The following is a 22153-nucleotide window of genomic DNA, read 5'->3' as shown; positions in this document are numbered from 1 at the left end:
GCAACAGTTTGCTATTACTTGCCCTCTTTAATTAGAAGTATTTTGTGTGCACTTGGCTTTTCACAGAACTCTACGCAGTCCTGTTTAAACTTTCTATTTCACATGACCGAAAGCAGAGTTTTGAGGTAACTTATTTACCCCAACTCAATTACAATTGTTTTACTATATCATCTTTCCTTTCTTTAGATTGAACTACAAGAAAATCACGTAATCGCTACATGTAAATGCAACATTTATTTGACAATATCTTTGCTGTCGCACTTTTTTTTCTGTTCCACTTAAATAAAAACCGTGTATCGTATGTTTTGTGTTGTAAAATACACTTTTCATCACTGAGTCTTGTTGTTTGTACAGCAATGGCGTCTTTTGCTTAATGCCGCCCCCTAGTGTTATTGATAAAAAAAACGCCTTTTGTGGCCGAGTTCCAAACCAAACCGATTGTATCCTTCATATTATCCTCTAACACCATTTTCTCATATCTCCTTTGTAGGTCCAGATACGATGACACTCCGCATACGCTTTGGGCTGGGAAAACAAACGCAGACGCGGTGACTGTGTACTGCGCGTGCGCGCAACGCTAAACCGCGGAGACGAGCTTTAAAGAGGGCCCCCTCGCGCGCGTGGCCGTGCTGTTGCGAGGGGCGATCGAATCGGGGCCGCGCGCGCAGGAAGGCTGCTGATCATCACAGAGTTGTCACGTCACGGATCCGCAGCGACAGATAAAGATGCTGAGGTGACAGGCAGAAGGAGAAAACGGACGATCACACTCAGACATATTTCCTTCGCTCCTCCATTCGCTCTTTTATTTTATTTCCAGTCACCGACAACTCCACCACCACCTCCGCCTATGGACGCTTCGCTCGCTATGGGATTCCGCTCGTTGTCGTCCCCGCCGCCCCCAAACCAAAAGGATTTTTCGTAACCACACCCGGCTCTTCTTTGAAACAAGGGCTGGCAGCTCAGACCCGAGGTAAGGATCCAGATGATTCAGTGCCTCCTCTTTTTTTCCACCACTCTTAACACCCCCGTGTTTGTCGGCGGTAGCTGCGTACATGCGTTCGGTTTGTTAACCTGCATGTTGTCAGCGCTTAAAGTCAGGCAGGATGGGCTTGCGTGGCCTGCGGGTGGTCAATGTGCGTGGACGCGCCTGAGTAAATCTGCTGTGGCAACCAAATCGCTATGCAACAGCTCTCCACAGCAAAGCCGGGGTCAGTCAATGCAGGCAAGAGAAGGGGTTTCATTTTGCAGAGCGGCGTGACACCTTTGCTGGGACTCGGCTGTAGCTTGTTATCGACACATCCCGTTGAATACGATACAGAAGGCCTCTCTGTATTTGCTTGGTCACTCTGGTATGCACTAATAATGGTCAAAAAGATGCACTGGCGGCAAGTGTAGCTCTTTACGTGAATGCATCTTTGATTCCCTATATAAACACACTTTCTGGTCCCATCCTTCTCAGCTTCCCAGTCTCCTCTTGATAGAACCCATAGTTCTGGAGAGAAGTCAGTCCAGACATTAATTTTCATCCAGCAGCAGTCTCTCCGTCCTACCACTGAACCAGGCCACTCTTGGATTAGGCAGAAGATATTCTCGTTGGATCCAGGCTTATAGGCATGTATGCATAGTAAGCTTTCAGGGTCAGGTCTGATTTGTTGTTGTTGTTGTTTTTGTGAATATTCACCATCAAATCACATTCATATTCACTCTCAAGGAGAGCTACTCTGCGGCAGAATCACTCATTGACATTTCATGATGCTTTTTGTAGCTGTAAACTTGCAGCTTCCAGCAGACCTAAAGGGCAGAGGCGATGACCAGCTGCAGTCAGCAAATGAAAATGGCACTGCACCATCGTCGCCATGGAGATGCTGGGGTCAGGAAGCGGGATGCATTATGAGGCAGGAGCTGGCTGTCATACGCAGCTTTTAATTTTGGGGTCCAAAGGCTGCTTCTGGTGGGCTTGTTGTTTTCTCTCTCGTCATTGGCGGTGTCTGGTATGGAGGAGGAGGAGGAGCGGAACCGTGCCCCCTCTGTAAGGCGTTAGATTAGTCACAGCGTGAGGCAGCCGGGCTGGCTTGTGCAGGTGTGTTGATTTGTGCAATATGTGTACAAGCTTATGTTTGAATGAATGCTGGTGTGTTTGTGGGTCAAAGATGGCCTCAGATGAAGCCACTATTTAAAACTTTCTTTCCCCACACCCTATTTGCATGAAATAACAACCTCCAACTTCTGACTAATTGTAAGCAAATTATCTGCTACAGCCTCTTATATGTGATACCCAGGTGTGACCCTGAGGAAAGCACTGGAACATGGGATGACCTTGAAGTTCTCACTCAGAGCACTAGTTATTCAATCACAGAGAAAGTTGCCCATCCCTTGAGGATATGAGCATTTTTGTGTAGCACGTTTGATGGCATGCTCTGTGATTTTGCATAAGCAGCAATTAGCTCAACGTTGAGAATTTACAGTTGGCTCAAAGACTTGCTGTGTTCATCTCTAATTTACCAAGAAAAAATACTTTTATAGACGTTTAGCCGGTGTGAATTAAAAATATTTCCTCTTTTGATTCTCTTGAACCAAAGCAAGATAAAAGATTCAGGAGGTATGCTCAGGAGAGAAGAGGAGTTAGAGAGAGACAGGTGTAACAGTGAAGCTGGGGGGGAGCGGAGGTAGTGAAGGTGGTTGATTTTAAATACCTGGGGTCAATCTTTCAAAGCAATGGAGAATGAAGAAGAGAGTGCAAGGCAGCGTGGAGTGGGTTGGAGAGTCAGAGGCGATTTGTGACAGTAGGATGTGAAAAGGAAAGGTTTACAAGATGGTAGTGAGACCTGCTATGACGTATGGTTTGGAGTTGGTGACACTACCAAAAAGACAGGAAGCCAAGCTGGAGCTGACAGAACTGAAAATGCTAAGATTTTAAATGGGAGTGACCAAAATGAACAAGATTAGAAATGAGTACATGAGAGGGAGAGCTCAGGTTGAACAGTTTGTAGATAAAGTTAGAGAGGCAAGGCTGACATGTGCAGAGGAGGGATAGCAGATATTCTGGGCAAAGGATGTTGATGCAGGTGCCAGGGAGGCGGAAAAGAGAAACATCACAGAGCAGCTTCATGGATGTAGTGACAGAGGACACGCAGAGGGTAGGTGTGACGGAAGAGGATGTTAGGGATCATGGGTGAGATGGAGGCAGAAGATTCACTGTGGCGAGCCCCCAAGGGAGCAGCTGAAAGAAGAAGAGTGAATGACCCAATGCTTAAAAGAACTAATGGTGAATGAATGTCAGCACTCACTCTGCTGTGTTTGGTATAGTAATTGGAAAATTCTAGCATGTGAAATGGTGACCGTGATCTCTGTTAATCCAAGCCTGCTGACAACAGAATGAGTGGCGCTCCTGTAGAGCATACTCTAGTATAATTCGACAATCTAAAATGTTTTAATATCATTAAATATGGTTTTCAGTCATTTTTACACAATAAAAGGTAAGGATTACGATTAGGGTTAGCCTCAAGGCTTCTTCAGCAGTAAAACTGTGCTACATCCTAGTTCATAGCAAAACAGTACAATGTAGAGATTAGTGGGCATTTTAAACTAAATCAGAGCATATATACTGAATATATGCAGTGTTATAAATGACCGCACACAAATTTCCAACCTTGCATTGTCACAAGTCTGATCACTCAAAGCCGCTTCATTGTGCTGCACTGGCCAAAACGCACAACCACTTTAATGTCATCTGATATTTTTTACACTGTGCTGTTTTTACGACATTTAGTAAGTCATTGTTGATTTCGAATTATCGCATGTGTCTTGATTTCAGTTAAGTTTTTCCATTATGAAGATATTTGGTTTGTCGTGTATTTTGTTGAGCTCTATGCATGCCATTTGTTACATGTTTGATATGTTTAACCGCCTATAAATAAAGCATAAATTAGCTTATTATTATCCTCGCTACACCAATTCATGTAAAACAAAAAAACTGAAAAGCTGTAGGAGATGTGGACACATTCATAGTAGGAAACATATATAAATATGCAACTGGGGTCATAATCAAGCCCCTTTTGTCCCGTGAAGGTAAACATTTTAAAATAGACTGTAGTGTTAGTGTAATGTAAGTCCATTACAGTAATTGCGAGTCATTAAAAGGGATTTGTTTGGTCCAGTTGTGTCGTTGGATCTGTGTAGCTTCAACAAAGGCCACCTTACTCCTGAGCCTTAACCTTGGGTCACATTTCATGCTCATCACTTCACTGTTATCTACTCTAACCACACTTCTCCCTCTTCCCAGCCTCACTAGCATGCTGCATGATGGGATTGATTCCCTCCTTGATGCCGGGATCATGCCCTGTAACCAAATAGTGTTTTGAAGGCTCGTTGCGTAACCGTAGATGCTCAGGCGCCGTGTACAGAATGATGAATCAAAGTCGGGCTTGCTGTAAGTGAGTGTTTGAAGGCGGACTAAAGGAAGTATCTAGCGAGTGCTCTCCGGAGGAATGTTTATCTGCGACACGGATGTTGTATAATGCAGGAACACGGACTCGGTTTTTCAAAAGGAAATTCCATTTTAAAGTTGATGTGTGCTGAAGGAGTTTGGCCACATCATGTCAGCCTAATTAAATGATCAGTAACACTTTTTAACAGGTTGTATTTTGTAGAGATTCTATAAATTATTATTAAGTTTATTAATAATTTTTCTATTAATGCATTAGAAGCCTTCAATTTGGCTCCTCTGGAAGGTGTTTATCCTCCAGCATGGTGCTTTTTAGACATCTAGTCCAAAAATGTTTTATTAACAAATGATTACCATGTGTATATGTAGTAATACTGACACAACTAACTTTATTTAATCTGAACTGTAAGTTAGAATTATTACAGAATGATTCAGTATTGTGATAAATGTGATTAAAAAGAGTTCATCTACAGCTGGATTTGACATGAATCGTCCATCTTTTCTTTCTTTTATCTTCATTCAATTTCCCAGTTGATGCCGATTTTTCTTTCTTTTGTATCAGGCGGAGGTATTATGTAAGCTGTAGCTTCAACCTACACATTTTTGGTTTGTCACTTGATTTTGTTTTTTTAATCATTCAATTTCTCGTGATATAAATGAACAGAATAGAAATAACGACTGCAGATATCCATATTTCTGTTGTGTGGAATTAAAAATAAACTTAAAACTGTCTTACAAAATGAAATGAATGAATATGTAATTTCTAAGAATAGCTGGTGCTTTGTGTAAATTCAGTTATTTATAAAAATGTGAATTTTTGTGTGGTTTGTTTTTAATCAGTTCACTGCTGAGTCGATTTAAATTAAGGAAATTAAACAGACTCGTTACATCTGATAATACACTCATAAGATCTGCTGCTTGGCTTTCATACACAGAAGAGGGAAAATGATACTAAGATGATGAAACCTCTTTGTAATGTAATAGTTTTGCCTGTGAGTTTGTTGGGTGAGCTTGTCTAGAAGGACAGCTGCTGGCAGCAGGTGTGGCAGCTGCTGCAATGGTCACGTATCAGAAAGCTTCAGCTATTGAGGCAATGGTCGGTCTCTCAACTGAGCGGCATGCATGCTTTCTGTAGTGTTTTTAATGCTGTAAAACCCGCTGGATGTTAGCCTGAGATGCTAAAGTGCAGCTTGGTCAAATGTAACCAGATTACAGCTGATTTCCTCCTTCCGCTTCTGACTGCTTTGTTTCTCTCTTGGACTTCCGTAGGGTTCTCCATCAGATCCCAAATGCTCGGCCCAGTGTGAGGCTGCTTGTCGTGGGGGAAGCAGTGAGGGCAGCGTCCCTAGATTTGCTGACGGGATGAGTGGGGGAGCAGAGCAAACTGACATCTTGAGCGTGCTCTCCCTGGTCAAGGAACGATGGAAAGTGGTAAGCGCCGTGTTTTCCAGCTACAATAGGCAGCGTGTTTGTGCAGCCCCATCACTGCCTGTCCCGAGGTCACCCTCTGTTCCACAAACAGGATTTCTTTGTTCCTCAAACAATGCTTCCCCTGCCTATGAGCACCACCGCTTTCTTTTTAAGTGTCTCACCTGTGTTTTCGACAGTTTGGGGTCATGTCTCTCTGTCCAGGTTCTGCTGCTGCAGTACGGGTGATCCAAAAATAGCCTGTATAGCTATTTGTGGCAGTGCATTGTGCTATAGGCAGCAGCAGCAGTGCTCCCCAAAGGCCCATGTCTCTCACTGCTGTGCCAGCCTGGGCTCCGTGTGAGGCTGTTATTCCTAACTGGCTCCACTTCCTGTCATCTAAGGAGTTACATAAGAATGCTGCAGCTAATCCCACAACTTTAGCTCCAAGTGCGACAGAAAACTCTGTGCGAGCATGGAGGACAGTGAAGGGCACATCGGAGCTTAGGGGAAATTAAAGCTGTAGTAGTTGAGATACAAGATGAGCTTGAATACTATTGGTAGTTGAGAAGCAGCTAAAAGAATGAAATAAGGATGATGCTATGCACAAGTATAGGTGAACTATAAACTGAGTCATATAAATTCCTGCTGGTTAACCAGGAAGGAAATTTCCCATTTTCCAGCAGTTTTAATCAGAATCGTTTTTTTAAAGAAAAAACTATTCAATTCAATTAAACTTTATTTATATAGTGCCAAATCACAACAACAGTTGCCTCAAGGTAATCGGGACTACGCTGCAGTTGGTTGTGCTGGCTCACAGATCATGTGACCTATATTTAACACGGGATTCAGAGGGACGTTACAAAGCGTTTATTTGTGACGTTTTATGAAGATTAATGGATGGAGGATGGCTGGATGGACTGACGGATGACTTTTTTCTATACATTCAAAAAGAACAAAAAATCTCCAACTAAGGATCAAACCAAATCGCAGTTATATCACGCCACAGAAAGGATAATAAATACTATTAAATCGCAAGGAGGTTGGTTTTAAAGGGGAATCGCCCCCTGCTCACCATCAGAAAAAGCACAGGTTTAAGGCCCTTTACAGACCCAAAGGCTACATCTGTCTTTTGCATACAGTTTGTGGGCTCATGTGCCATTGTAGTATTCTTCTAGTTGACAAAACACCTAATTGTCATAAACTCTGTGGAGCCTGAAATGATCTTCACCTCTTACTTTTACTCTGTAGAAGTAGAAGTAGTATTTTTATATATCATATGTGCCATCATCTTTACTCCAGGTGAAGAAGATCGGGGGTGGTGGGTTTGGGGAGATCTACGAGGCGACGGACCTGATGACGCGGGTCAGCGTGGCACTGAAGGTGGAGTCGGCCCAGCAGCCCAAACAGGTGCTGAAGATGGAGGTCGCGGTGCTCAAGAAGCTCCAGGGTGAGTGCAAATGGATTCACTGATATCACTTATTGGTACTGACCGATCGTCTCACACGTGCGGAGTATTTATTGTTATCATCCAGCAAATGTTTAAGAGAAGAAAAAGCATTCACACTGTCTATCCTTAGCATGTTTCCTTCCAAAAATCTCCTCCTAGGAGAAAATGCTGGTATCACTTGTTAGCATCAGTAGCAGGGTAGAATAAACTCTCCCTCTGAGAATAGATACAGATCTGAAAACAGTTTGGCCCAGGGTTCAGCACAATTTGCCTCAGTCCATGCTGTGGAAAAACATCTGTGGTGGTCCTGCTTTTTAACAGAAACAACACAGCAAGTGTACGGTTGTCTGTGCTTGGACACTCCCAGGGTTAACATAAAGTTAGATCCTTTAGGGGGACTGTGCTACTTCCATTTCTCTTTCTTTTATAAAAAAAAAAAGGCCCTTCCTTCTCCCTTTTACCCACAATGCTTTTTTACCTCCCCCCTCCCAAGAAGAAAATCAATGGGCTGGGATCATGTTTGCTGTCTAATGGCTTTGGCCTGGAGCATCGTGGTCCTGTTGCTTCCTGAGGGAACCAGCATATAATTTGAGATGGGCTCAATTCCAGCCCCCCAACCATTGCTGACCCGCCCAGCTGTAGAGAGTAAATATCAACCAGCAGATATATAAAGCATAATGGAGTCAAATATAACCCACTTTCAACTTTGATGTATTTTTACCCTTAAATAACAATTTTGTAATAACAAATGATCTAAATAGTAGCATTTTTAGCACGAAGGTCTTGTCACTAACTATGCATGGAGACGCTGCTAGCTGAAGGGCTTTGGGGTGTGGCTGCAGCCAACCTGCCGGTGCAGCAATGTCCTTCCCATGCATAAACACACACACAAATGCTCAAGGCATCCATGCACACATGTCTAGACCTGGTGCCATGTGCTATATCCCATAAATCAGCAGGGAAATAATACAGTGAAGCTGCTGATGAGAGGGCACGGACATTGGATATGGTAGGGTGACTAAGCATGGGCACACACATCATTATGATTCATACAACCAGCCCTCAAATAATACAGCACGTGTAAGGTGAGAGGAAGGATCCTGAAACTCTCTTGTCCTTTTTCTCTTAGGTAAAGACCACGTGTGTCGCTTTGTGGGATGCGGCCGTAATGACCGTTTTAACTACGTGGTGATGGAGCTTCAGGTTAGTCCCAAAGGAAAAGACTCGTCTCTAAAAAGACTCTAAATGAAGCTTCTTTAAGAGTCAGCTAAATCACTCACCAAGCAAGTGTCAAACATTTGCTAATTTCAGTTTGTGCAATAAAGATTTTTTGCCTTTCTGTGTTTCATATATTTGGAAATGTAAAAAATGTGGGAATTGGATTACTGGCTGTCCAAAGCATTTTAAAATCACAGAGTCAAGCTAAGTTAAAGCTCTAGAATTTATTTGAGTGAACTTTTAGACATTTTACTCAGTGATTATTTGGGAAATTAATAAAAAAAATAAAGCACAACCATGCAAAGAGCAAGAATAACAACACAAACAAAGGGAAAACTAAATTAATAAGAAAAAAAACTTATAATTCAGCTATTAAACATCCTCATAGCACCTATTCTGCTTTGATTACTAGCTTGTTTCTGTTTAGCGTATTTCCAGTCATGCTGTAACTGTGTCTTGTGGTCATAGCCACCATTCAGTCAATATGTGCAATGTTTGACCATTTTGATTATTTACCCTGACCTTGATTGGACTTTGGGCTGTTGACTTGGAGAAATCATGGTGAGCTCTTACTCAAAGTTACTGTTATATAGAAGATGGTTACATGAAACCAAAGCAAATAAACATTTTAGAAATTTCTAAAAAAAATACTGCTGCATGTAAATAATTTAGCAGCTAACCTACAGTATATGCAACCCCCCCCCCCCCAAAAAAAACAAAAACAAAAAACAAATATGGCCAAAAGAACAGTAACTACTTCCACTTTAAATGCATGTAGCATTTTGCAGAATATCAGGCAGAAGCAAACTCAAGCTGCAGGCTATTGATAGACTGCATCACATGCTGTGAATTGCAGGTATAAGATTAGTTTTCCATCGACCACATGAGGCTGTGTTACCCAAGACATGATCAGAAATTATAAATGCATCCTACTTGAATTGGATAGTAGTTGGCCTTGGGATGTTTTGAACGTGTGATCTGGTTGTAATTTGTGCAACCATTCCCACAGGAATGTCAAATTTTACTGCACCGCACTGGCTCCCGACCACACCATGTGTTTAAACTGTTGTGTGCAGATCAGTTCATGTTGTACCTCACTTTTGGCTTGTTTCCTGCCCGCTGAACACATCTGTCTATCGCCCAGGCCAAACATTTCAAACAGTAAAGCCTTTGATGTGTATGTATCTTTAAATACTTTGTTCTTTTGTTTCATCATTTTTCAAACACTGTTCACTTTGTTTAGAGCACGATGGATGGATGGATGGATGGATGGATGATTTGATTGATTGACTTGTTCATTAAAAGCCAGGTGCAATGGGGAGATTTATCAGACAACTGCCTCTATACTAATAAATTGCTTGCGTGGCCCTTTAGGGTCGAAACCTGGCCGATTTGAGGAGAAGTATGCCTCGAGGAACATTCAGCATCAGCACCACCCTCCGTCTGGGGCGCCAGATCCTGGAAGCTATAGAGAGCATCCACTCTGTTGGCTTCCTGCATCGTGACATCAAACCGGTGTGTAGCAGGCAGTTGAGTGCAGGACATTCTTTAAATGCACAAGTAATATAAATATAGTCATATTTTTATTTCTATTGTCAGCATTGGACTCTATTCAATTCAATTCAATTTTATTTATATAGCGCCAAATCACAACAAAAGTCGCCTCAAGGCGCTTCATAGACTCTGCCATTGACATCATTTTTTTGTAACTGGCTGCTAACGTTGCTGCTGATTCAGTAGTTTGCTTTTTGCTTGCAGTAAGTCGGCTCAGCATCAGTGTTGGCTAGATTCCTAAAACTAACCAAATGTAAATATTGTTTATCATCTGAGGTGCTGTCTTAAATTATATTCCCTTACTGGAAGACATTTCTTATCTATATGGATATACTGTAAATAGAAATGACATTTTATTGTACATAGATTTCACTCTTTTTCAACTTCCTGATTCTGCTACAGTCCAATTTTGCCATGGGTCGCTTCCCCAGCACCTGTCGTACCTGCTACATGCTGGACTTTGGTTTAGCTCGCCAGTTCACCAACTCTTGCCAGGAGGTCCGACCTGTAAGTGCATTCTCTGTTATGGCTTATATACTGAATCTGAAGGAGCAGTATGTAGGATTTAGTGACATCTAGCTTTGAAACTGAGGAGTGGAACTATATGAAAGTCCTATTTTAGCTCTATTTTAACTTGCACATTTAAGAACAGGGACCTTTCCACTGATAAAGGTTCTGCTCTGTTTACTGAGTTTTTGTGTAGCTTATTGTTTTGGTCTGTTGTAAATCCACAATGGAGACAAAGTTAACAAGTAACTTTTGAATATAATGCATGTTTTGCAGCTATAAAGACAGATACTTTTGTAGTTTCGTGTAGAGTATTGAAATTCAAACCAATTCTTATCTTGTTCTCCAAATCTCTGTTTGTAACAGGAAGCAAATTAAAAGTTTATGTCTAAAAATCTTGTTTGAAACTAACCATAAACAGGTTAGATATCATCAGCATCACCATTTAATGACTATGCCTGTCTTTATTTGTCAGCCCCGTCCAGTCGCAGGGTTTAGGGGAACAGTGCGATATGCATCTGTCAATGCGCACAAGAATAAGGTCAGTATCTGCCAAGTATGTGATAGAGGTTTTGTTTCATCTGTGATGCTGTCCTGCATATGTCTTCCTCTTCTTTTCTTTTTTGACAGTCAAACATTATCCAATCCTGTTAACTCAGAGTTGTTTTCATTCTGCAGGAGATGGGACGTCACGATGACCTGTGGTCTCTCTTCTACATGTTGGTGGAGTTCTTGGTCGGTCAGTTGCCATGGAGGAAGATCAAGGATAAAGTAAGGGCACTGAAAAAAATGAGCTCTGTCCTGGTGGCTCCAAATGATGACATATAATTGATGTGCGTTTGTGTATTTTAGGAACATGTGGGAAAGCTGAAAGAGACTTATGATCATCGTCTGATGCTCAAACATCTACCGGCAGAGTTTGGTGTGTTCTTGGATCACATCTCCAGCCTTGACTACTTTACCAAACCTGATTACCAGGTATGATTTACAGTCAATAAAGAGTGAAGGTTTTCCTGTATCATAACCTGAGCAAATTGCTCAGGTTTTGGAGTGCATGTATATTTTCTGCTTCTATCATGATGAATTGATGATTATATATTTTTGTGTTGTTGCAGCTGTTGATGTCAGTGTTTGACAATAGTATGAAAACCTACAATGTCGTGGAAAATGACCCCTATGACTGGGAGCGGACCACTACTGATGGCACGCTGACGATTAGTGCCAGTACCACGACACCTCAACATCACACTCGCCTCACTCCAGCACACATGGGGTATGTTTGAAATATATACATGTATAAGTACAGAAGCATGTTTTATGGTGTCTATTTTCAGTAACTTCATGTATGGCTGAAATTTCTCTTGGGTCCATTTTTTAAAAAAAAAAAAAAAAAAAAAAAGAAGAAAAAAAAAATATATATATATATATATATATATATATATATATATCTTCAGAGACATTGAAAGTGTGTGCACCTTTTCTTGTTACAGTATGGCAAATGCGTCCCTGATCCCTGGCGATCTGCTGAGAGAAAATACAGATGAGGTTCTGCAGGATGAGCAGCTCAGCGACGTGGAGAACAACCCTGCTCCAGAGCGTCTGCCGGGCTCTCCCCTCCACCCGCACCGGAACCAGGAGACTGACGTCTGGGAGGAGCTGGATCGCAACCGTAACCGCATCAGGACAGCTGTCTGGAAGGTAAAAGCCACAGGGAATTCAAAGAAAATATAAGAAATGAACTTCACCTGCTTCTTTGGCATTTAAGTTACTTTAAAAAAAAACAAAACACTGTCTCCCACAGACGGCAGCGGAGGAGGAACACTGCAACAACCAGGGCAACCAAGGGCACCAGAGCCCCTATGCTGGTCCAAGCCTGGGTTCCCCTGTCAAACTGCACTCTGAGGTGGTGGCTTCAGACCGTGATGGCCCTCTGCTCAGGAAGCTCCGCAACATCCACAGCTTCGAGCTGGAGAGGAGGCTTGGCCTGGAGTCCAAGCCCAGCCCAGAGCGCTTCGTGGATGCCTGGTAAGTCTACTAAGCAACCAATACTTGTACTGCACGGTAATACTTACTTTCTTATCTAAATTCACCTTTAGGTAGACCAGAAGGTTGATTGTTTGCATTTGTCTTGTATATGTTCAGTTCAGCAAAGCAGCAGCTAGGCACTCAACAACAGGAGAAGGAATCTGACAGAGCTGCTATCATCCCAGTAACTCAGGCTCAAACTGTAATTGCCGGGGAGCGTCCTGATAGGGTTTGGCACTATGATGAAGAGTTCCTATCCGGTGGTGGTTCTCCTAAGCCAGCTTCCCCTGGATCGTTAGAGCAGGGAGAGGGGGCAGCCAGCAGTGGGGGATTTGTGGCCCTCAATTTGAGCTCTGGGAGGCAGGACTTTGACTCAAGGGAGTGGGTAATGGTGGAGCGACCCAGTGGGTCCCCAGGAGTCAAGGCTACCACCAGCCCTTCGGAGGAGGATGAGGAGCCAGAGGTGCTACAACCAGATGGACAGGATCCTGGATGGGAAAAGGGCAGCCAGAGCCCTAGATCGGGGAAAGCCAAACAAGAAAGCACGGCCTCTTCCAAAGGAAGTGTAAAAATGGACAAGTTGGAGCTTAGTGTGGGCCCTGCAGGGCCCTTGCCCCCAATCACTCCAACCAGCCCGGCTGAAGCTCTGGCTGAGGGAGTCCTCACACAGGTAAGCACTTTCATTTGAATACCATATCATAACATGGCATACATAATCCTGACTATAGTCAGCATTTTACAAGGTTAAAAAGCTGCACAGAGTCAGAGTTCTAGGTATAGAACGTAAATGCTAATATCATTCAACAGAGTGTCACCAGCTGCATCTTGCTGTGGTTTGAAGCTAAATGTTACTGCTTTATGTCTGCTCGCTTCTTCACTTGTGTGTATTTGTTAGAAAAAGATAGTTGTGACACAACTCAGAGCTTTTTATCAGATCACAGCATGGGAGAAAGAGGTCTTATGGCTTTGATTTACTTTAATTTGTAATCAATCTAATTATTTATTTGCAGGCATCTGGGTTAAGTGGTTGCTTTTTTCCTTTTTTGCTTCTCAAATCAAACTTTTTATTTCCAAAATATGTTTTGATTTGCTTACCTTAAATTACTTTCTTGCTACTTATCTATTCATAACATCCCAGTAGTCTATATCTTCCATTTCCATATTGCTGCTCTGTCTCTGAGCATAACTTTGACTGATTTTAACATGTAAGAGAACAGACCTGCTGTCTATCCCCTGACTTCCTCTGCAGTCAGAACTTCTATATCCAGATTGCAAACTGCCATAACAAAAACTCCCCTGACTGGTCTCCATCTTTCTTCACCAGTGTATGCAAAAATTTTAGAACTTCTTTAATTGATCCCTTCATCACTTAAAGCTCTGCATCCTGCTCCCCGCTAGCGCAGCCTGCTTGTCCCACCTCACAGTACTTCCACTATACTTCCTCAGTCCCTCACAAATCTCACAACCCCTCCTCTCTCCACCTCCCACTTCTTTCCCTCCCATCTCTTAGCTCCCTACCTCTCCTCCATCTCTGCCCGAGGAGGTTGCGGTCCGGACATCCAGCCCCATCCCTCTGCGCTCTCCCAGTCCTCACACCCTCCTGACCACCTTGTCGGACCCACTGCACCAACGTCAGCTGCCAGCCCTGAGGCGCAGCCAGTCCGCCGACCAGCAGCCGCAAGAACGCCCCTCCTCTTCCTCCTCCTACCACGCCTCCCTACCTCTGCCACCAAACCCCACCCCCAGCACCTGCTCACCCAGTCGCAGGAAATTGCCAGCCATCCCTGCGGGTGCTGCCAACACCAAGTTTCCCTCAGTCATTCGCATCACCCGTGCCCAGCTTCAGCAGGTGATGAGCCCATCACAGTCCTGTAAAAAGAAACCTCCATTCAGCTCCCTCTACATCAGTAGCATTACACCCGCTGTCAACATTTTTGTTCTTTTTGTTTTCATTTAAGTTGCTGGTTTTGGCTTCTTTTGTTCATTTGGCTTGCTTATTGTGTTGCTGTCAGGCAGCTCTCTCCAGAAACCATAAGGGGCATTGTGCAGGCCAGACAGAGCATGGGTCAGATGTGTCCTTGTGTCTGGACATGTGTTCTTGTGATCTGGATAGGGTTTGTGTGTTTGTCTGATTGTGGCATGTGTGTTTGGAATGTCGAGTCATGACTACAGGTTGCATGGTCTCTTTTGTTTCAGATCGTCTTTGTCCTCTCTATCTTTCTCTTTCTCTCTCTCTCCCTGTATTTGTTCCTCACCCTCTCTTCGCTGAAGCCCCCTGCGAAGTTGCGTGAACGTTTCCTGTCCTACTTGCTGGTTTAGTACTCACAGCTTGACTGACACTGCCATAGCACTTGTGTGTTTCGGTCTGATAATGGTAGCTATGGTATTGCATGCTGTTGCCAAACTAATCACCATTTATTACCACATTTTGTAAAATTGTTCAGTGTTCACACATCTGCAACAGGCTCTTGCTGCAGATCTACAGCACAACTCGCCATGTTGTAGTCTATCAGCAACAGACCTTTGACAATTTAGAATATTACTGCCATTTTTTTAGTCTCTTCTTTTTCTTAAATAATACCTGTGTCTTTTTCTCTTCCCTCCCATGTCTCCACCTCTTCCCTCCCCACTCCAGTTGACGGCTCAGCGTCCCTCTGGGCTTTCCTCCCAGTCAGGCTCAGACAGTGCTCCACAGTGTCTCCTGCTGGAGAGGCATGGCGAAGCTGAAGCAGAAGCTCAGCAGGTTCAGGAGCGTACAGTGGACATCAGCTCCCCGCAGGACCATGTGCCCTCCCATCCAGGGTCACCAGTAGACCCCCTGGCTGAGATGCTGGTTAATGGAGACAGCCGCACCAAAGCTCAAAGCCCTGTGCCAAGCCGCATGTCTTCCCCGCGCTGCCCTCGTTCACCATGCTCGCCTCCTCCATGCTCGGCATCTTCCCATTGCTCTCCTCGCAGCCCCTTGTTTGCCAATGGCCGTCTTTCCCCTCCTGTTAACAACCAAAGGGATTTAAGTATTGGAACTTTCCTCAAGCTTAAAGACAATGAGAATGACTCTATCCCCACTCCCTGTGTCACAGAGCCTCAGTTGAAGGGGGAAGACCCTAGAGAAGTCAACCTGACCCCAGAACAGGTCACTAACCCAGCCTCCTCCACCCCGCTGGCTGCCCCCCGTAAAGACCCTAGCCGCAGGCAAAGTCGAATCCCTGTGCTGGAGCCCTCGGCCCTCCTGGAGCTCCCTCCACCAGGATCCGCCAAGGAAAAGCTCTTACAGAAGAAAGCCAGCCACCAAGGCCAGGTCCCCTCACCCACTGCCTCGCCATCCCTCTCTGATAGGCGTGGCCCAATGGTAGCCTCCCTCACTAGAGATCCACTGTCCTCCACCTCTGACCGCTCTCAGGATGAGGACTCTCTTATGGGCTCCCGTTCTGACCGCCAGGGAGACGACGCTCCGTCTCTCTCCTCCTCCTCTAGCCCGCTGTCCCGCAAGAGCAGGATCCCTCGTCCCGTTCAGGCAGCTTCTTCTGCTGAGCAACTGGCTGCTCAATTCATGCCACGTCCACCTCCTGGAAAACCACCGTGTCGCCCCACAGTGGAGGGCAGGTAAGTTGTTGCCTTGCATCTTTTACTTTCATTAAGATACTATAAAGATATTTTCTCTTTTATTTATTTAATTTAAGAATTTATGCCAAGAAACTTGATTTATCTCCATTTGAGCTTTGCTGTAAAATATTACTCGCTGTTTTTCATGCTTCACTCAGGCTTAGACGTTACCGCATCCGAGCTGGCAGCACCAGTGACTCAGAACTGCTGACGTGTATTGCTCAGCTAATGCATGGCTCCCGTGGCTCCCCCCTTCACCACCGCTCCTCTGCCCAGCACGGGGGCTCCAGGATGGGCATCTGCAGCCTGACGAGCTCTCCGCACCACCACCGCAGCTCGAGCGCCTCCCCCCGCAGTTCCTCCTCCCTGCAGCGCTCGGTCAGCTCCTCGCCCTCTCGCCACGAGCACCGTGGCAGCGGGGGAGGGGGCTGCTTTGGCCGCAGCCGCTCACCCCCTAGCTTCTCCGGCTCGCCGCCTCCCCGCCGCTTCTACCACCACCACCAGGATACATGCTGTAGTCGGCAGGCGCGCACCAGCCCGTTCCACCTGTCTAGAGGAAAAGGCTGCAGCAAAGAGAGCAAGTGCTCCAGCAAACTGAGTAGATAGACCCCACCAGGTTGAGTTGCTATAGCAGAGAAGTTGTAATAGGACAGACATCAGTCAGTGAGTCTTCCTGTATAATCAGTAAAATAGTCTGAACTTTACTCCTCTCACAGTTTGTCAGTGTTCTCTTCGCTCCTTCTGTTTTTTGCATAGGCTTTGTTATTCAGTATGTGTCCAGCTTTTAAATACCACCCCAGTGATTGTAGTTTTGCACTAAGGCTGCCGGACTCGTGGAAAACATATTTTAAAAAAGACTTTTATAAATCTTTGTGGCACAAGCCGGGATATCCAGAAATTTTACCCCACCCCCAAAAATGCTGCCTTTCCCAAAACTCTGAGGACATTAAATACTTGTTCACAAGCTGAATGACGATGCATGACTAGCAGACTGAACTTGAATTGGTGGAGTGCGTCCTTTATGATAATTTACCAAACAGGCAATGTTGTGTCAGGGTCTTCTTTTCATTTTTACAATCAATGCTGTAGTTTAAACCGTTCATGCAGCGCTGCAACACATAAATCAGAAGTTAGTTGGACCAGTGGGCACATATATAAAAATCTCCGGATTATTGAACTTTGATTTGTCCTGCACCGCAATATATTAGAACTTATTTATCCCCAGCACTAATGCATTTGAATCATACTGATGGGATTTGCAACTTTAATTATTGGCCGGAGGGCCTAACTCAGATCAGGCAGGGTATAACGTTTTCTTTCTACTAAATGTGAATGCATAATAGGCAGAATTTGTGTATTTATTGAGATATTTATTTTGATGCTTAGCAATGCTTACGACTCCTATCCTCTCGCGTGCGATCGTTAAAGTGTGGTTTTTGTGTCACGTGCATTCGTTTTTAAAATGAGGGGATCGCTCAAAGCGACCCTTTATACAATCAGTCATGTAAAGCATGTGAGGACTCACACCTTTTTGTGCCTACTGTGTTGCTGAGAGGGAATCTGAAATGTCACACTGGAATGAAGGAATTAGAGGTTCGGCTTGTGATGTTTTAGTAGCAGTAGTAAGTTTAAACGACTCAAGGTGCACTGATGTTCGTCTTAGCGCGTGCCTTGGCACTTCGGGCAGCTTGAAGATTCACTTTGGTGTGTTTGTAATTAGCGGAGGAAGATAAAACAACAAAAAAACCAAGAGCCAAAAAACAGACTTGTGCCAGCGGTTATAAGACAACCCTTTTCATTCATTTATGTAGAAAAGGTAGCAACACAAATGTTTGTTAATCAAACATAATTTGAGCAGCAGTTTACTTAAGGACAAAGTAGCTATTATTTGTAACAGGAAATATTAGCTGTCCTGTCTACATACCAGGCCAGTGTTTGAGATAAAACTCTGAACAAATGTGAATTTCAGACCTCAAAAAAAAGAATTTTGTCAAATGTTATTGAAAATGGAGGCCATATGTACATATTTCTCACACCAAAACGATGCTCCATGCCTCCACGTGCGAGAATGTTTTATTTCCGTTCCCGTTTCTCCCGCACCGGAGAATGTCTTTTATATAACGACATACAGTATACGTTCTGTGCACAAAGTAAAGAAGCCAGAGTGTTGTTTGTGTTCAGTTTTTAGTTAGGATTCCTCACTGAAGCTCTCCTCCATAACCTATTCCTACTCCTCTGCTTGTAAGATACTGTAAAATAACTTCAGCTTCCTTCCAGTGTTTCTCTTTGCATGCTCAACAGAGAAAACCCCCCAAATCGACTACTGAGTAAAAAGCCGCATAACACTCATCATTATATAGCATTTACCACATTGGCCATTTCCTGTTAGGCGAATCTCTAAATCTTCTCTGGCTCGTATTAAAAACTTGCTTTCTTACCTGATGTTAGTTTTCTGCACCAACCTGGGATGATTCTATCATTGCATATAATTGTAGTGACATGCAAAAATAAAAGGAGAATAGACTTTCCTGCATTTTACAGTCTTGCATTGTACTCATGAGCTGAAGCCTGATTTTAGTCACAGTCACAAACCACATCGCCAAATATTTTGATATACTTTGCAGTTTGAGTTGAGATGAGAGCGTCTTATTTTTGTCGATATTAAACAATGCTGTTTCGTCTGACTCATGTAGATTTCGCAGGTACCTACGCTAGCCTCACAGAGCAGCTATGATGACTCATCCTGAAGGCAGACATCGTTCAGTCAGTCAGCCGCCTTAATGTCTCTTCTCTGCCCCTCTGTGCATAGCGAGGGATGACTGAGCCTTGTCTGTGTTGGAGATCATTCCAGTATTAGGCCAAGCCAAGCCTTTCTCTCTTTCTCTCTCTCTCTCTCTCTCTTATCTCTCGGTCTATAAATGGCATGTGCTACCATGCAAACCCTCGCCACTGAAATCAGTGCTGACAGACTTCTGTGTCAGAGCCGGAGCGCTCCACTGTGAGAATGTGTGGAGAATTTACTGATTGATTGACTGAAATTGGAGAATTTCAGGGTGCCGTATTCAAGGTGTGTTTGCAGTGTGATAGCTGTATGCTTTCAAATGGCTGTGCAATTTATACGTCGCCAGCGAGCAATCTTTGAATTCCCCCTCTTTCAAGGCTTCGAAGTTCAGAACGCTGTTGTGCAGACTTTTAATATATACCTGTAAAATATTGAAAGTAGTATTTAAATAATATCATTATCGTACAAATATGACATATATCCTAACGGGCTTCAATGAAAGGGAAGGACAGACACTAAACAGTGTGCTGCTGATTTTAAAAGATAATCAGATTTCTTATCATCGGTTTTAATATTATTATCTCACAAGTGGTGTGTAGTTGTAGGATTAGTGTTACCTTCCAGATGAGATTTGTCTTTGTCACTTTTAAAAGTGGCTCGCTATTAGAAAGTGTCATATTTATAGTAGCTTGTTGGGTTTTTTGGTGGTTATACAAAGCCACAGACCAACAGAATAAAGCCAGCTGTTTTGTTTTATTTTGAAAGGTGAGATGGAAACTAATAAAAGCTTTGGTGTGCACTTGTACACTTCTCATGTCATGATATTGAATTACTTATAAATACTTGACAGAAATTATTTATTGTGACTTTTGCTAATTTGCCCATCTGTCATTTTCAGTTGAGTTGTTGGGATTTTTTCAATGGTTGATATTTTTTGTGTTGTAATGTATGTCGTTGTTTTGAAATGTAACTGTACAGTCTCAAGGAAAGAATGTAACAAGCGGGAGTTTTGCATTGTATATACCTGTAATTATTTATGTTAATTCTATTATTTGTATCATATCAATGCCTTGTACAGTGTTTTGTTTCTTTTTGTTTTCAAATTATTTTGTATTTTATTTTTATAAACTGGTTACAAATAAAATACTCATTCCGCATGCAGAAAGAATTTTGTGACAGATTCCTGTTTATAATCCTGAAATGTTGGACACTGAGCAAGGATACGCATATTAAAATTGCTAATTTATAAAGTGCTTCTTTTTAATTGAAATAAAACCACTGGGCATTCAAGCTGTTGTTTTTTTGAAAAAGACAAAAAAAAAAAAAAAAGCATCCAACAAAACATAAAAAGTAACTGAGTTAATAACATTTTACTTGCTTGTGCTTTTAAGGTTACATTGAAAATTAAAAACAAGTAAAAAGGATTTATTCATTGTTTTGTTTTTCTAAATGTAAATGTGGAATTAGTCCCAAAATTTAATAAAATATATCACAATTTTTGAAGATTGCATTCAAAGTCAGCAATGCTGTGTGTATCTTAATACAATATGATTTAGACTCAATCATTAAATAAATAAATAAATAAATATATAGCAATAGACACCCCTTATTTCTCTAATTCTAGGAACATAAAAAATACACTACCAGTCAAAGGTTTGGACACATTCTCAATGTTTTTTCTTTATTCTCATGACTGTTTACATTGTAGATTCTCACTGAAGGCATCAAAACTGTTAATGAACACACAAGCAATTATGTAATAAACAAAAAAGTGTGAAATAGCTCAAAACATTTTTATATGTTTCGTCATGATTCTTCAAAACAGCCACCCTTTTCTTTGATTACTGCTTTGCACACTCTTGGCATTCTCTCGATGAGCTTCATGAGGTAGTCACTTGAAATGTTCCCAGAGATGCTGAGCACTTGTTGGTCCTTTTGGCTTCATTCTGCGGTCCATCTCATCCCAAACCATCTTGCCTGGGTTTAAGTCAGGTGACTGTGGAGGCCGTGCCATCTGGTGCAGCACTCCATCACTCTCCTTCTTGGTCAAATAGCCCTTACACAGCCTGGAGGTGTGTTTGGGGTCATTGTCCTGTTGAAAAATAAATGATGGTCCAACTAAAAGCAAATAGGATGGGATGGGATCACATGTCGCTTCAGGATGCTGTGGCAGCCATGCTGGTCCAGTGTTCCTTCAGTTTTGAATAAATCCCCAACAGTGTCATCAGCAAAGCACCCCCACACCATCACACCTCCTCCTCCATGCTTCACGGTGTGAACCATGCATGCAGAGACCATTCATTTGTTGCATAAAGACATGGCGGGTGGAACCAAAGAACTCTAATTTGGACTCAAAACGCAGATTTCCACTGGTCTAATGTCCATTGTGTTTGTGTTGCTTAGCCAGAAGAAATCTCTTCTGTTTGCTGTTTTTCCGTAGTAGTGGTTTCTTAGCAGCTATTTGACCATTAAGGCCTGATTCGTGCAGTGTCCTCTGAACAGTTGATGGAGAGATGTGTGGCATTTATCTGGGCTCTAATCTGAGGTACTGTTAATTTGCAATTTCTGAGGCTGGTGACTCGGATGTATTTATCCTCAGCAGCAGAGGTGACTGCTGCGATCCTCATGTGAGCCAGTTTTATCGTAGCGCTTGATGGTTTTTGCAACTGCAACTGGGGATACATTCGAAGTTTTAGTGATTTTCCAAACTGACTGACCTTCAATTCGTAAAGTTATGATGGACTGTCTTTTCTCTTTATGTTGCTTATTGGTTCTTGCCATAATATGAATTCTAACAGTTGTCAAATAAGGGCTGTCAGCTGTGTACCAACCTGACTTCTGCACAACACAACTGATGGTCCCAACCCCATTAAGAAGGCAAGAAATTCCACAAATGAACCCTGACAAGGCACACCTGTGAAGTGAAAACCATTTCAGGTGACTACATCATGAAGCTCATTGAGAGAAGGTGGTCAACAAAGCAAGTGGTGGCAACTTTGAGGAATCTAAAATATAAAACATATTTAGAGTTTTTAGCATTTTTGTTTTGCTACATAATTCCATATATCTTGCTTCATATATTTGATGTCTTCAGTGTGTATATACAATGTAGAAAGTAGTAAAAATAAAGAAAAATGAGAAGGTGTGTCCAGAATTTTGACTG

The 22153-nt window shown here is 42.9% G+C and overlaps 1 protein-coding gene across 2 annotated transcripts; it reads left to right on the top strand.

The window, feature by feature from the left end:
* The first annotated feature begins 546 nt into the window (after positions 1-546).
* Positions 547-20280, top strand: ttbk2a (tau tubulin kinase 2a). Of its 2 annotated transcripts, XM_084914327.1 has the most exons (16): positions 547-970; positions 5714-5875; positions 7154-7301; positions 8431-8504; positions 9894-10034; positions 10476-10580; positions 11056-11121; positions 11259-11351; positions 11433-11558; positions 11696-11853; positions 12071-12278; positions 12382-12605; positions 12723-13275; positions 14116-14454; positions 15241-16208; positions 16367-20280. In XM_084914327.1, exons 2-16 carry the CDS (start codon positions 5807-5809, stop codon positions 16812-16814), a joined length of 3720 nt encoding a protein of 1239 aa, XP_084770453.1. In that variant the 5' UTR covers positions 547-970; positions 5714-5806; the 3' UTR covers positions 16815-20280. The 2 variants fall into 2 exon arrangements, with proteins under 2 accessions (XP_084770453.1, XP_084770454.1); XM_084914328.1 differs by lacking the exon at positions 14116-14454 and having other exon boundaries at positions 550-970.
* Positions 20281-22153: the final 1873 nt, after the last annotated feature.

Source organism: Perissodus microlepis, chromosome 19, assembly GCF_051167445.1.
Source record: "Perissodus microlepis isolate ML-2025 ecotype Zambia chromosome 19, ASM5116744v1, whole genome shotgun sequence".
Taxonomy (NCBI): Eukaryota; Metazoa; Chordata; class Actinopteri; order Cichliformes; family Cichlidae; genus Perissodus; species Perissodus microlepis.
This window is presented reverse-complemented; position numbering and strand designations above follow the sequence as displayed.